The sequence below is a fragment of the Alexandromys fortis genome, unplaced genomic scaffold (genome assembly GCF_014885135.2).
Source record: "Alexandromys fortis isolate MF-2015 unplaced genomic scaffold, M_Fortis_MF-2015_v1.1 scaffold_72, whole genome shotgun sequence".
Classification (NCBI taxonomy): domain Eukaryota; kingdom Metazoa; phylum Chordata; class Mammalia; order Rodentia; family Cricetidae; genus Alexandromys; species Alexandromys fortis.
In genome coordinates, this window is record NW_026067969.1 from 7,831,619 (window position 1) to 7,845,850 (window position 14,232).

The window sequence follows — 14,232 nt, forward strand, 5'->3', positions numbered from 1 at the left end:
CAGGGCTTTCTGCATGCTTGAGAAGCACTCTTCCCACTGAGCTACATTCCCAGCCTCCCTGCAATGACTGTTCAAAAACTATTAAGATATATAAAATAAAACAGATTTATTACAGTGTAAGAGCTCATTAGGTAAGCTAATAATACAAGGTTTTGTAGCTTCACAGACTTGCCAATTAACTTAAGCATAGGTGTTTGTAATTAAGTTAGTTTTTACAGAAGCTGGAAGTATTTTCACCTTAGTATACATTGCCTAAGTGCCAAGACTCGCACAGCTCTAGGGAACAGCCTGACTAGGCTGACAAGGGATTGAGAAAAGACAAACACACAGGCTCACAGAAAAGCAGGGACTACCCACAGCAGCCTGGAAACTCAGCATGCTTATTCTGTGTAGTTGAACATGGAGGCAGGGTTATCACAGATAAATAGGGAAGTAGGGTTTTAGACATACAGCCAAATAAGGAGGCGCTTTGCCTAATGTTGGTAGGAGCAGTGTCAGTAGGGAACAGTTTTCAGGCTGTGAATAGGGTGCTGGAAAAGGCTTAAGTGGGCATTTTCTGCACACACTGTCAACATTCACACTCAGACCAGGAAAGAAAGCTTTGCTCTCTCCTTCTGAAAGAGTTGAGCCATTGGTCCTTGACATGGCCAGGACCCTGTCAAGCATTACACGTTCCCTTGGGACGTCATTGGCTCTCCACAGTCACTGGATCTTTCTCCGTGTCCGCTGTTGATCTCCTGTTGCCACCTCGTGGGCACCCCAGCTTCCATTTGATCAGCCTTGCTGACCTGGTTCTGCATCTCGCCCGCCACTCTGTTCTCGCTTAGCAGTTCTGTTAGAGACTGAACATCCCATGGCAGCTGCTCTCAGAATGGACACCAGTCACCCAGTCACTTCCTTCTCTGTCATCCAGAGCCTTCTTATCTGACACTCAGAGTGTCCCTCACACAAGCAAAGCACTGTGACATAGACCAACACAAGTTTAATGGGTTCAGCAAAGACTTGATTCGTTTAGAATTCAAACAGATGTGTCTCTTTCTGGTTAATATTTCTGAAAAAGTTTCAGAAGAACATTTATCTTAGTTCTCTAAGTGACTTCCTTGCAGACCCCTTTGTTGCAGTTAAAATTAAGACTCAAGGAGACAAAGGCCTCTAAAGCAGCGTCTCGGGCAGCAGTGTGGCTTGCATGGGTGCTCAGCCGCTTGCTCTCCTCTGCTGTCTTCACCTGCAGGGTGGTTAGGCTTAGAGAAGAACTTTTCTCTTTCAGGCTGAAACCCTGCGTGCCTTTGCAGAAACCTTTTCCTTTTTACTTGAGGTAGAGTCCTACATGGTAGCTCAGGCTAACCTATAACTCACTATATAGTACACTATGCTGTAGCTCAGGCTAGCCTTGTCCATGAGCTTATAGTAATCTTCCTGCCTCAACTTCACAAGTGCCACCCTTTGCTTGTTGTTTTTTAGTATTGTTGCATTTCTGTAGCAGAAGGGTATGCATACCAGTGCTCATGTGGGTGTCAGGACAACTGCAGAAGTCACTCTCCTTCCGCCATGTGGGTCCCAGGGATCCAGCTCTTTCAGTCTTGACAGCAAGTACCTTTACCCGCTGGGCCATCTCACCAGCCCATATTGTTTGAAAGAGATGTTTCCCGTGTGCTTTTGTAGCTATGTCTCCACTCTTCAACCCTGTTAGAGTGAACGTCCCGTTCTCTTCCTGGCAGATTCACCTTAGACATTTTAATGGCCTCAGCATCTCAGCAGCACTTCTGACAGTGCAGATGCTTCTATTTCACAGTTGTGGACAAGGCTGCACTGAGCATGTGTCAATGACCCACATTGCATTTCAGTATTGAGTCAAGCTTAACATAGGGCTGATGGCCACTTTCCTTAGTCTCTACATTTCTATTTTCTAGAGTAATTATATGTAGCAAGTATCCGTTACCTCTGTAGCTAAGAAAAAGAAAGTTGGTATTTGCTGAATTTAAAAAAAAAAAAAAAAGCAACCATTCTTTTATGAAAAGGGCAGAAACGGGTAGATAAGTAGATCTAACTTGCCCTGAAAGATTACTCAGAAACACTAACTCTATCATCCTGCTTCTCTTCGGCTTTTCTCCCTGCAGTGTAATTTAAGTTCAGGTAATTATAAAACTACATTATGTGAAAGTCAGTTGGTCTAGAGGAATGCATCCTTGATTTAGGCTGCACAGAGATTGTTTTATTCTCTTTTCTGGGAAGGAGAGTGTGGCATGCCTTGATTTGACGTCAGCATTGACAAAGCCAAAGAACAAGACTGAGTGACCTCCAGCACAAGGCAGGCTCTGGGCTCGGACACAAGGTCTGAGCTGTAGGGATTACAGACTAGAACAGCACTCTGGGTGACTTGCAGAATGTCCTTATTTTCTCCATTTCAGGTCCAGGGACAGCCAAGACAGAATCAGCGGTGACCTCGACTCCATCTGCTGTGGGGCAGCTCAGCAAGCCTTTCTCCTTTGCTCCATCAGGGTCAGTGGTGAACTTAAGTTCTGTTCTCAGTCATTATCAATCACATCCACATGAACCCTGAGCTCTCATATCTGTGCCAGTGAATCTACCGACAATGGCAGTGTTGAACCTTGTAATGTGAATCTATTTTCCCTTTTTGGTTCAGGATTATTATCATGTTTACTCTTTTTTAAGCCTAAACCTCATTTTTTTTTTCTGGCAGAGAACGTTTGTTCACTTCTGTAGGTCTGGTGTTTGTATTGACCCTGCTGAGTGGTAGTCAGCATGGCTGTGGGATGGATGGTCTAACTGCACTGAGAATGCCGTGAAAGACAATAACCATTCCTAAATTCTCATCTTTGAGTAGGGAATAGGGGGCTCAACAGAGAGACTTGTGTACCTCGGGCTGACACAAATTTGCTGTGCGGCTCCTGAACCTCCTGCCCCGACCCACTGTGTTCAGTAAGGGGCGTCTGGTTTCAGGAAACAGTGGCATGGTGTAGATTTGTGAGTCAGGTTGATGAAACAAAACAGACTTTTTAAATTTTATTCTTTATTCGCTGTGGACTGACAGTGCCCATTTTCTGGGTACCATCGTAAAAGCCAGGCAAGTTGCTGAAGCTGGCGCTTCCTGGTTTTGCTGGAGTCAGACAGTGACTGCCATCCAAACCTAGCAGCAGATTTGTTACAACAGAAGGGCTGTGTATTCGTTTCTTTTAGAGAAGCTCCTAATGCTTTCACTGTCTGCTCCTGTACCTGATCCCACTACTTCACTCCTTTCCTCTGAGCCGCGTGTTCCTGAGCATCCTCCAACGCAGCGGGAGAAAAGGGCACTGAAATCAACTGGAAGTTGTACAATACATTTATACCTTCCAGGGATAATTGGAGCAGATTTTAAAGAGTAGGTCAGGGCCAGGATTACTGTATCCTTTACAGTAATAAATAATAAATAATAATTAGTCTTCATGTCTTTGAAATGACAGTACACTTCCAATTCGTAAAGAAAGCTGGGGGGTAAGAAAAAAGAGCTGGAAAGGTTTGGGTCAGGGAGCCAATGCCTATTTGATTTTTTTTTTCTTAGCCTAGGTTGAGGCAAGCTAATTTGAAAGAAAGAAAAGTTTTTGCTTTTTAATATGATAAAAAATGTGCAGCATATCCTCAGAAGGTCTTTGTCGATTTGAGGATGGCAACGACAGATGAGAAAACCTGAATCTTGGCATTATTTACTGTATTTGATAGTCTTTGTTTTGGAGTTACTCAGTCGAAAATGTGTGCTCTTGCTGCAGTTTGCTGTCTGTTGCTTTACACCCGTGCTGCACACTGCACAGCAGGTCTCCTGACATGCTCCTTGACTTGAGGTGCCCAGAGGCTGTCCTGTCCTCCCTTCTGCTACCCTGCCAGACTCCCTTCCACTCACTAGGCAGGCATCTGCTCCAGTGTCTTCCGTGCTCATTCTTAGTCTGCTTTCACTGCTGCAACTGTACTTTTCTTACAATCAGCCTCTGCCCAGCCAGAACCTTCCTGCTGCTGCTCCTCTGCTTGGATGTGCTGAAGTGGCTTTACTGCCTCTGAGATACGTATTTGAACTCTGCTGTTGCTTATCACTGGGTGTGAATTCTTCAAAGGCAGATTGAGTGAATGAATTATAAGGAGGACTATTACAAGCTGATGTGTCTTAAGTTTGTTCCTTTCTGACTTCTCTTTTTCCACTCATCAGGACTGCCTTCACTTTCGGGACAATCACACCAACTCCATCTTCAGGTCTCACTGCCGCACCAGGTACAGTCCCCGTGTTGCACAGTGTGCTTTCGTGTTTCCTTTAGGAGTGGTCGTATATGCGTGTGTATTGACATTGTGACTACCTGGGCTCGTTCACAGTTTCTGCAGTCAGCTTGACAATGATGATATACATTAGAGGCATGTCAACGGGCTAGGAGTAGCTCAGCACACAGATGGCACTGGCTTTAATTTGTAGAAGTTGAGCAGCAGCAGAGTCTTCGATCTTGAGCCTGGTGTGGTGCTGCTGAGAGGGCAGAGCACATGGTGGAAGGGGAGAGCTGACTCCTGGCTGCTGTCCTGCCTGTCACACACACATACACAGAAAATAAAATGTTAATGTACATGGTTTGGGGGGAGGGTTGTTGCTGTTTTTTTTGGTTGGTTGGTTTTATTTGTTTGTTTTGTTTTTATGGTTTTTGTTTTGTTTTGTTTTTTGTTTTCACACAGAGTTTCTCTGTGTAACCTGGCTGTCCTGGAACTCACTTTGTAGACTAAGCTGGCCTCAAACTGAGAGATCCTCCTGCCTCTACCTCCAAGTGCTGGTAACATAATATTTTTAAAAATAACCTGTTGTGAGGAAGATCAATCTGTTTGCATAATTATGAACAGGGAAGGACTTGCTTCTCAAAGTCATTTGCTGTAACATCTAATATTATATTAACATTTGAATTTGGGCCCAAGATAAGGTAGACACGGTACTATGAAAGAAAAGACCAAACCTTGTCCTAGTCTGTGTGTGCTAGGAATCCGAAACCTCAGGTTGTATTCTAGACCCACCCAAAAAAGAACATTTTTGTCAAGGTCCTCCAAGCTCTGTCTGAGTAGTTAAATATATTTTATTTCATTTAAAAGGAAGCCTTTACTATGAAGCGAAGTGTTTTTATTAGGAAGTGTGAAATACCAACTGCTTGCTGGAGTTTAGCATCACACGTGAACCTCCATGGCAGGCAACCTGCATTGGGTCATATTTCCTTTGCAGAGTTTTGTCTTCAGCTAGTTTTCGTCTAATCCAGTGTCTTCTGTCACCTTTGTGGGTCTGGCGACACAGGCTTGTAATCACAGCGACTTGGGAATATGAGGTAGGAGAATCACAAGTTAAAGTGAGTCTCGGCTACAGAGGTAGTCGAGGCCAGCCTAGGCAATGTAGCACTGCACTGTCTCTAGGTTAGTAAAAAAAAAAAAAAAAAAAGAGGCCTGGGAGGTGGAGCACAGCGCTGTAGCGCATGCCCGGCATAGACGAGAGGGCACCCTCAGTCCTGCGCCATGCTTTCATAGTCTGCCTACTTCATTCAGGGTTCTTCTGGGTTCTGTATGGGATAAATAGTCAATTGTCTTTAGTTTTTCACTCAACCACACACCTCCCCTGCTTTTGGGTTAGGAATAGAACCTAATACTTTGTATTTAACAACTTTTTAAAAAATTTTATTATGAAACATGGTGTCACTGTTGCTTAGTCTGGTCTCATACTCCTGGAAACAAATAATCTTTCCTACCTTACCCTCCTCTGAGTACCTGGAACCATATACCACTGAGCCCAGCTAACAGATTGCCCTGTGCTTTCTGTGTGGCACTCAAGCACTGGAGTTTCCTAGTCAGAAGGATCTCTCTTAATATCCAGATGGGGCTAAGGCATTGACAGTATAGCAAACACTCTAATTCTGGTCTAGGTATGGATCTAACATTTTCAACCTTTGCCTGCTTTGATGTAGCTCACCTTTTCCCACCCCACCCCGTGTGTGTGAAGCAAGCGTGCATGTGTAGAGGTCAGAGGATGACCTGAGGTCTCAGTTCTGCCTTCCATATGACCTGCCAGCTAACCCATGTTCCACGGATTAGCCTGTCTCCAATTTCCCTCTTGTTTTAGGGGACCCTGAGTGAATGCTATCTTTATGGCTTTATGTGGGTATTGGGAATTCTGGATTGGGTCCTCACACTGTGGCTCAAGTTTTGCCCACCCAGCCTTCTCCCCAGTCCTGCCTACTCTCACTTGCCAGAGTAAAAAATCAGCTCAGAAGTATGAAAACTTGAAGAACAAAGCCGTAGTCCAGATCATAGGAAATGAAAGTATGGACAAGACGTGATTGCGACCCTGTATCAACTCTGAATCAGTACGATGGTAGATAACAATATAAAAGCCATAAACAACGTCACTGGTAGTAAAATGCCTAACTCAGCAAAACCCCAGTAAAAAATGTAATTGTAGTAAAAATTATCATTCTTTGTTCTTAAACAGTGACGAGCTTCCAGTTCAGGTCCCATTGACCCGTCATGATTATTCATAGATTATCCATAGATTAGCTGATGTGTGGGGTGGGAGGGAAGCCATTACCCGACACACTTTTGAGAATACATAGATAGCTGCTTTTCTGCTTCTCTGGGGATAATTTGTTCATTTTGTATATCCAGGTACCATATGTTTGTTGGGATTTAGTGGTCAGAAAAGACTCTTGATTCCCTCCCACCTAGAGCTGTCTCAGTTAGGGCTAATGCTCCTGTAGAGAGTAGTCCTTCCATGCTTTCCAGGGAACTCTGCCATTAGAGCCGGCTGTCCTGACTGGAAGAGAGGAGAGAGATTGCCATAGTAGTGCAGTCAGTGGAAATCTGATAAATCACATTTTGCTAAATCCAACCCTTTTCCTGGTTTCTTTTTCTTTCTAGGGGCAGCACCCCCAACTAAAGAGTCAAACCAGCTTGAGGCATTCTCATTTGGCGGGGGAAGCAAACCTTTCTGTGAGACCATTCCTGGAAGCTCACCTGCTCCTGCAGGAGGGACACCATCACCTAGCACCTCTGTGACGGCTGCCTCCCTGGGAGATTCTGCTCCACCCAGCAGCAGACCTGCAGCTCCTGCTGGAATTACTGTGTCCACTGCCCCTAGCAAATTGGAAACTCCACCATCCAAGCTGGGAGAGCTCCTGTTCCCCAGCTCCCTAGCTGGAGAGACGCTAGGGAGCTTTTCAGGACTGCGTGTTGGCCAAGCTGAGGACTCGGCAAAGCCAGTCAGTAAGGCCTCATCTGCGGGCCTAGCTGGAGTCCCGCCAGCCAAGCCCTCGGTGTTTAGCTTTCCCAGCACTTCGGTGTTAGGGAAGCCCATGGAGGCCACTGTGACGTCCTCTGTGACTCCTGCCCCAGCAGCACCAGCCTCGTCTCTGAGCGTGAGCACTAGCAGTTCCTCGGCAGCAGTCTTTGGTGGTCTGCCTCTCACCAGTGCCGGACCTTCGGGCTTCATCAGTTTTGGTGGGGCATCACTGGCTGGTAGCAAAACCAGTTTCTCATTTGGAAACCAGCAGACTAGTAGTAGTCCAGCACTATCAGCTGCCCCCACACTGACCTCAGTTGCCTCAGTTCCAGCATCTTTCCCCACCTTATCATTCAGTGGCCTCCTGAGTTCAACATCAGCTTCTTCCCCGCCCGTGTCCTCTGGTAAGAGCCCAGAGGAGGCCATACCATCCGCTGTGACCGAGAAGTCAGGCCACAGTGAAGTCTTAGCATCAACACCCTCCCTTCTAGTACAGCCACAGTCAACCCAGCCTCCCCAGGCTTCTCTGCAAACGCCTGACCCTGTCAAAAAAGAACCTGTTCTTGTGCAGACCACAGACAGCAGCTCCACCCCGCCAGCATCTGCTGCCAGTCTTGTGGCATCTACAGAGGCCACTCCAGTAGCCCCAGGGGGCCCTGACAGCAAGACAGAGGCTGTGTCTCCGGCTTCCACCTTTGCAGGGCCTGGGCAGGCTGCTGTAGTAGCAGCTGCTCTCACAGAGGCAGGCTCAGCAGTCACTGAAGCCTCGGGTACTCCTGCCACCTCCAGCACAGCCTCCAGCAGTGCCCCAGCTTCTGCCACGGAGACAGCCGTCTTTGGGACTGCCACTTCTGGCTCCTCGGTCTTCACACAGCCAGCTGCTGCCAGTTCTAGCTCAGCATTCAGCCAGCTCTCCAGTAACACAGCCACTGCGCCCTCGGCCACCCCCGTGTTCGGGCAGGTGCCAGCCAGCAGCACAGCAACCGCCACACCCCAGGCCAGCAGCTCAGGATTTGGCAGCCCTGCGTTTGGTGCTTCAGCTCCTGCAGTCTTTGGACAGACAACGTTTGGGCAGGCCCCAGCCTTTGGGCAAGCGACAAGCAGCCCTGCGAGCGGCTTTTCTTTCAGCCAGCCTGGGTTCAGCTCTGTTCCTGTCTTTGGCCAGTCTGTGTCCTCTACTCCCACATCCACCAGTGCGAATGTCTTTGGAGCCGCCTCGAGTGCCAGCAGCCCTGGGTCCTTCTCATTCGGACAGGCTTCCACCAACACAGGAGGGACACTATTTGGCCAAAACAACCCTCCTGCTTTTGGTCAGAGCCCTAGCTTTGGGCAGGGAGTCTCTGTGTTTGGTGGCACCTCAGCCACAACCTCTACAGCAGCACCTTCAGGGTTTAGCTTTTGTCAAGCCTCAGGTAAGAACATCGCAGAACATTTTCACTTTGTTGTCTTCTGTGCTATTTAAAACAAGCCTTCACTATTTTTGTGATTAAAGTTGAGGGACTGGGTGTTGAGAATGCCTATAATCCCAACTCTTAGAGGGCAGAAGGATCCAGAGTTCAAGGTCAGCCTTGGCTATATAGTACATCCAGAGTCATCCCAGGCTACGTGAAATCCTACATCAGAAACACAGAGCAAATAAAAAATGTAAATGGAAGAAAGAACAAAGAAACAACTGATATCCAAGTGAAGGAGAGCCCAGACTTGCTTTGTCCTGATTGGCTGTCCCTATGGCACAGGGCTGCTTAGCTCTTGTTCCTCAGCAAGCTCTCCTTTGCTGGCCATAGCCTACTGCGCAGGTTAAAAAAGTACATCTCTTTATTTAAGGCCACAGCGAGTAATTAATACTTGGAGGGCACTTTAGAGCCAGCCTTGTCATACTCAGGCAGCCTGACCTCACTGTAGAGGCGCTGGAGGGTAGGGAAGGACCTTCCGTGTAGGCCACTGTTCTGAGGGTAATTGTTTTTTGGTTATTTTTGGTTGTTTGAGACAGCCCTAACTGTCTTGGAATTCACTCTGTAGACCGAGCTGGCCTCAGACTTACAGAGATCCTCCTGCCTCTGCCTTCTGAGTGCTGGAATTAAAGTCCTGCAACATCACTGCCCAGCTTTTGTGGGTAGTTTTCATTTCTTTTGATGCCATCTATGGGAAGTGGACATACTGCCATCTGTGTAGTGGTTAAGCATACAGAGACACACATTTTACTGTTTCCAAAGAGAAAACTGGATGCTTCACTCTGCTGTATCCAGTCTTAGTGTCTGATTTCACTTCTAAAAGTAGCCAGTATGCGTCCTAATGTGGAGTTTGGCTTTCTGGTAGTCCTCTTATGAAAGGTAATTTTGAGGGCAGTCGTGCATGCATTTAATCCTGGTATTCAGGAGGCAGAGGCAAGAGGATCTCTGAGTTTGGGGGGAGAAATTCTTTGCAATTAGACTTCAGGAGAAACAACAGGTCAATGATTTCTTGATAGGCAAATCGCAAATAATTTCGATTCATTTCTTTGGTGATAATTTATTTGAAATGACTTGTAACTTGCTAAAAGGAAATTTTCCTTCTTTCAATGAATATTAAATTCTTGTTTAAAAAAAAAAAAACTAAAGACACAGTGGAAAGAAAAACACAGCTCTGAGCCCCCAGATGCCCTGAGTCTATGCAAAACAAGTGGTGCCCCATCTGGGTGATAGATGTGTGATGCTTAGTCCCAAGAATGGGCAGGGAGAAGGCCTAAGGAGAGCAACATTTTAATGCTGCCTATGCTGAGCATCAAAGATAGGACTTAAAAGTCTGTGCAAGCCTCGGCACACCCGCTCACCAAATTTGGACCCTCCAAAGGGTCTTGTTTAAACATAGAGTGCTGGATGGAAAGTCCCTGGAGCTGCCACCTCCAGGCCTGTTGGTAGGAATTGTCATTGCCTGCGCTCCTCCTCTCCTTGTTACAGCCCCGCCTCGCTTGAGATAATCCGTAGACATCAGGGAGAACGATTCCCAGTGTTAGGCTAGTCCTACCACGTCCTGAAAGAGACTGGTGCAGCCTCAGATTGTTGTATCTGAGGGTACCCTCAAGGGTCTAGAACCGACCCCATATGAATACCGATTAACAACTGTGTTTACATAGACTTTTCTCCATTTCCTCAGTGGGAAAACAATTTCTAAAATAATCATTATATATTCATTCACATTTTCATGGGTGTGTGTATAATGCATTTTGATCAGAATCACGCACACCCATCCCCTGTTTATCAGCTCCTGCTCTCCCTTCTTCTCAATATACCCCTCTGCTGACTGACAAGTTTGATGGTTTGATTATTGTGCTTTCATGACATGGGGTATGGACAGCTTGCCCATAGCCACCCTTAAAGTTAAAGAAAGATAACTCCCCTCTCAGTAGGAGTAGGTCTTCCATGTTCCCCCTCCTTCCTGGAGTTCTGTCAGGCAGGTAATCACTACTGCTGCGAAGCCATGGGCAGAATAGCTTTAGCATGTCAGACGACAGCTTCACTGCATTTCTTCCTGTTGCTCTGCTCTTCAATCCTTCACATTCCCTCTCTCTGTCCGTCTCCCACGGTGTGCTCAGGGAGAGCCCTTAGTCCAGTTCAGGATTGAGCACTCAGCCATCGTTTAGTCTCAGCATAGTTATGATTTGCAGAGAGCTTCTCTGCCCAAGCCTGAGGGCAGCACAAACCTGTGGGTGTAAGTGCGGACATTTGGAGGGCAAACCCGTCGCTAAGCAGACATAGTGTAGCTCTCCACCTCCTGCCTGGGCTTCTGACGGACTGTCCACAGTGCCAGAATGAGCGCCCTCATGCCCAGTGGGCCTCAAATCCAAGAGAGAAGTTACTGGTTACTCCCATAACAGTCAGCCACTGCTGCAGAAATAGGCACATCTTTTCTGGCCGGTCAGTATTGTTGCATGCAGGGAAAGAACACCACCGGAGCAGAACAGGGATGGCCTTAACCCCAGCAGCATCCGTAAAAACATTGAAGGCCCTGCGTGTTTCTTTTGGGTTTGGGCTTCATTTTGATGTTAAAAAAAATCTTATCCAAATTAAACCTTTGGCTTTATGTCTTACAGGCTTTGGGTCTAGTAATACCGGTTCTGTGTTTGGTCAAGCAGCCAGTACTGGTGGATCAGTCTTTGGCCAGGTAAGTGTTTGTGGTTGTTCTCTTTGTATCAGGATCTATCCAGTTTCCCTCATGTAATAGATTCAACTCACTCTCATGGTCCAGGCTAGCAAACAACCATATAGAGTTCTCTCTCTCTCTCTCTCTCTCTCTCTCTCTCTCTCTCTCTTTTTCTTTTTTTTCCATTTTTTCCAGACAGGACTTCTCTGTGTAGCCCCAGCTGTCCTGGAACTCACTCTGTACTATAGACCAAGCTGGCCTTGAACTCAGATCCGCCTGCCTTTGCCTCCCAAATGATGGGATTAGAGGTTTGCATTACCACACCTGGCTCCACATCTAGTTCTTTTTTTTTTTTTTTTAAGATTTATTTATTTACTATGTATACAGTATTCTGCCCGCACATCTGCCTGCAGGCCAGAAGAGGGCACCAGATCTCATTACAGGTGGTTGTGAGCCACCACGTGGGTGCTGGGAATAGAACTCAGGACCTTTGGGAGAGCAGACTCTTAACTACTGAACCATCTCTCCAGCCCCTACACTAGTTTTAAACTCAGTTGTTAGGTGCCTTTAGGGTTCAGGAGACCCCACTGCAGATGAAAGAGAATCACCAGTGTCTGTTAGATCTGCTACCTGTTCTCTTAAGTTGGGGTTGACTAAAGCCAACTGTTGGCCTTGCTTTGTTTATAGTTAAAGCTAAGGATGGTTTTTACTTCTTTATTTATTCATTTATTTTTATAGAGACGGAATCTAGGACCTCGCTCATGTTAGACAAGTACTTTCCCACTGAGCTACATCTCCATTCCCCTACCCCCCCACCTTTTTAATTTAGCTTTTTTTAAATATTTATTTATATTTATTTATTATATATACAATATTCTGTCTGTGTGTATGTCTGCAGGCCAGAAGAGGGCACCAGACCTCATTACAGACGGCTGTGAGCCACCATGTGGTTGCTGGGAATTGAACTCAGAACCTTTGGAAGAGCAGGCAGTGCTCTTAACCACTGAGCCATCTCTCCAGCCCCCTTTAATTTAGTTTTTATTGTGAAATCAGGTCTAAGTTGCCCAACTTGCCATCCTTCTGCCTCAACTTACCAAGTAGCTAGAATTTGAGGCCTGTGCCACCAAATCTGACATTTTGTTATCATGGTTGTTTTTAGTTGTTGAATGGTTGTTTAGGAAGAAGCCTGTAGCAGAAACCACAGTGTATGATCCTGTGTGAGCTGTCTGTCTGCGTTCCTTAGCCTCTTGTTGGCCTGAGCTATGGCACTTGAGCCGTGCAGAGTTTGGGGTTCTTTTTTGAAATAATTCATATAATCAGGTTGACTACTTTGTACTTAAAGGCTGTTTCTGTCCCCATTTAAAGGGGCAGTGGGGTCCAGAGAGGCTAAGTATACTGTTAGCCCCACAGCTGCTCCCACAGCAGCCTGCCCAGGGCCTTCAGACAGTGCGGGCAGTGCTGGCGTGGTGGGTGTCTTCTCATCCTCAGGGGCTTTGTGGACTATCTTTTCCCTTTGGAGATGCTCTGCCCTCGCTAGTGGTCTGCTTAGAAGAGAGAAGTGCTCTCTGCTAATAAAACCTAGCAAACACAGTGGGAAGTAAGTACTTTATAAAATATGGAAAACCTATTTTAATGATTTATTTCTTTTTATTTATCTGCATTGGTGTTTTGCCCGGATGTGTGCCTGTATGAAGGTATCAGCACCCCTGGAACTGGAGTTACAGGCAGTTGAGAGCTGCCATGTGGGCACTGGGAATTGAACCCAGGTCCTCTGGAAGAGCAGCCATTGCTCTTAAGCTCTGAGCCATCTTGCCAGCCCTTGAAAACTCTGTCTTTAAAAGCACTACCAAACTTACTGAGCCAAGGTGGGAAAGTGGGCGTGGGAAGGTGAGGTGCTAGAAAAGGCAGGTAGAACTCAGAAGCCAGGCTCCATGAGCACATTCATTGAGAAACCAGGGTATTTTTAGTCAGTAGCACCCATGGTAAATGGTGAGAAACCAGTGGCCAGAAAACAAGGTGTGTTTACAGAGTGGAGAGTTAGAAGGGACCTGCCCCAGACCCATGGGGCTTGGCCTGTGTGAGTGGCCTCATGTTCCAGTGTGGCAAGAAGAGCACAGCTAGTGTAGTTTTCAGGAAGCCTGCACTGTAAGCCTCCAGTTATTCCTGCGGACACTATTGCCCACAGCCAGATGAGTTACAAAGAAGCCAGGAGCTCTGAACAAGAGCAGAATAAATACCAGAAGTACATTTACAGACACTTCTAGACTGTTGTAGACAACTGTGTTTTACATGTGTAGAAATGTAAAGAAAGGGAAATTTTTAAGAAGTGTTGTAGCAACTTTATAAGGGCCAAATAGAGCTCCTATTAAAAAATGTACTAATCGGCACCTAAGGGCACTGTGGGTGTATTCAACGGCAGACTAGACCAACAGGAAAGCAGCAGTATGTAGGGTGCTCGGAGCTTTGCAGCTGCTCTGCTCTCCCGCACCAGCTCCAAAGCAGCTGTGAGCAATCTGAAGAGATAGCAAGCTGTGGGCTGGAGAGACTGCTTCACAGTTAGGAGGACCTAGATTTGGTTCCCAGCACAAAAACAGTAAGTGAGCTGTTTAATTGGCTGACCCTTGAACTAGAATTTAGGGAACACTTGGAGATCAAAAGCATAGAAAAGAACCGGCTGGTGGTGGCGGGTCTCTGTGAGTTCAATACCAGCCTGGTCTACAGAGTGAGTTCCAGGGCAGTCAGGGCTACACAGAGAGACTGTCTCAATAAAAACAAAAAAGAAAAATTATGGAAGGCCCTGGAAATAGTGATCCTCTAAGGGAAATCTAACACGTGAG

The 14,232-nt window shown here is 46.4% G+C and overlaps 1 protein-coding gene across 3 annotated transcripts in view; it reads left to right on the top strand.

Annotated features, from left to right (window-relative positions):
• Nup214 (nucleoporin 214) overlaps nt 1–14,232 on the top strand; it is an 80,094-nt gene that overhangs the window by 50,355 nt on the left and 15,507 nt on the right. For all 3 annotated transcript variants that reach the window (XM_050155361.1, XM_050155362.1, XM_050155363.1), the window contains exons 27-30: nt 2,409–2,499; nt 4,196–4,257; nt 6,916–8,688; nt 11,346–11,416. In XM_050155361.1, coding sequence (XP_050011318.1) covers nt 2,409–2,499; nt 4,196–4,257; nt 6,916–8,688; nt 11,346–11,416 — 1,997 coding nt within the window. The remainder of the gene's footprint in view (nt 1–2,408; nt 2,500–4,195; nt 4,258–6,915; nt 8,689–11,345; nt 11,417–14,232) is intronic.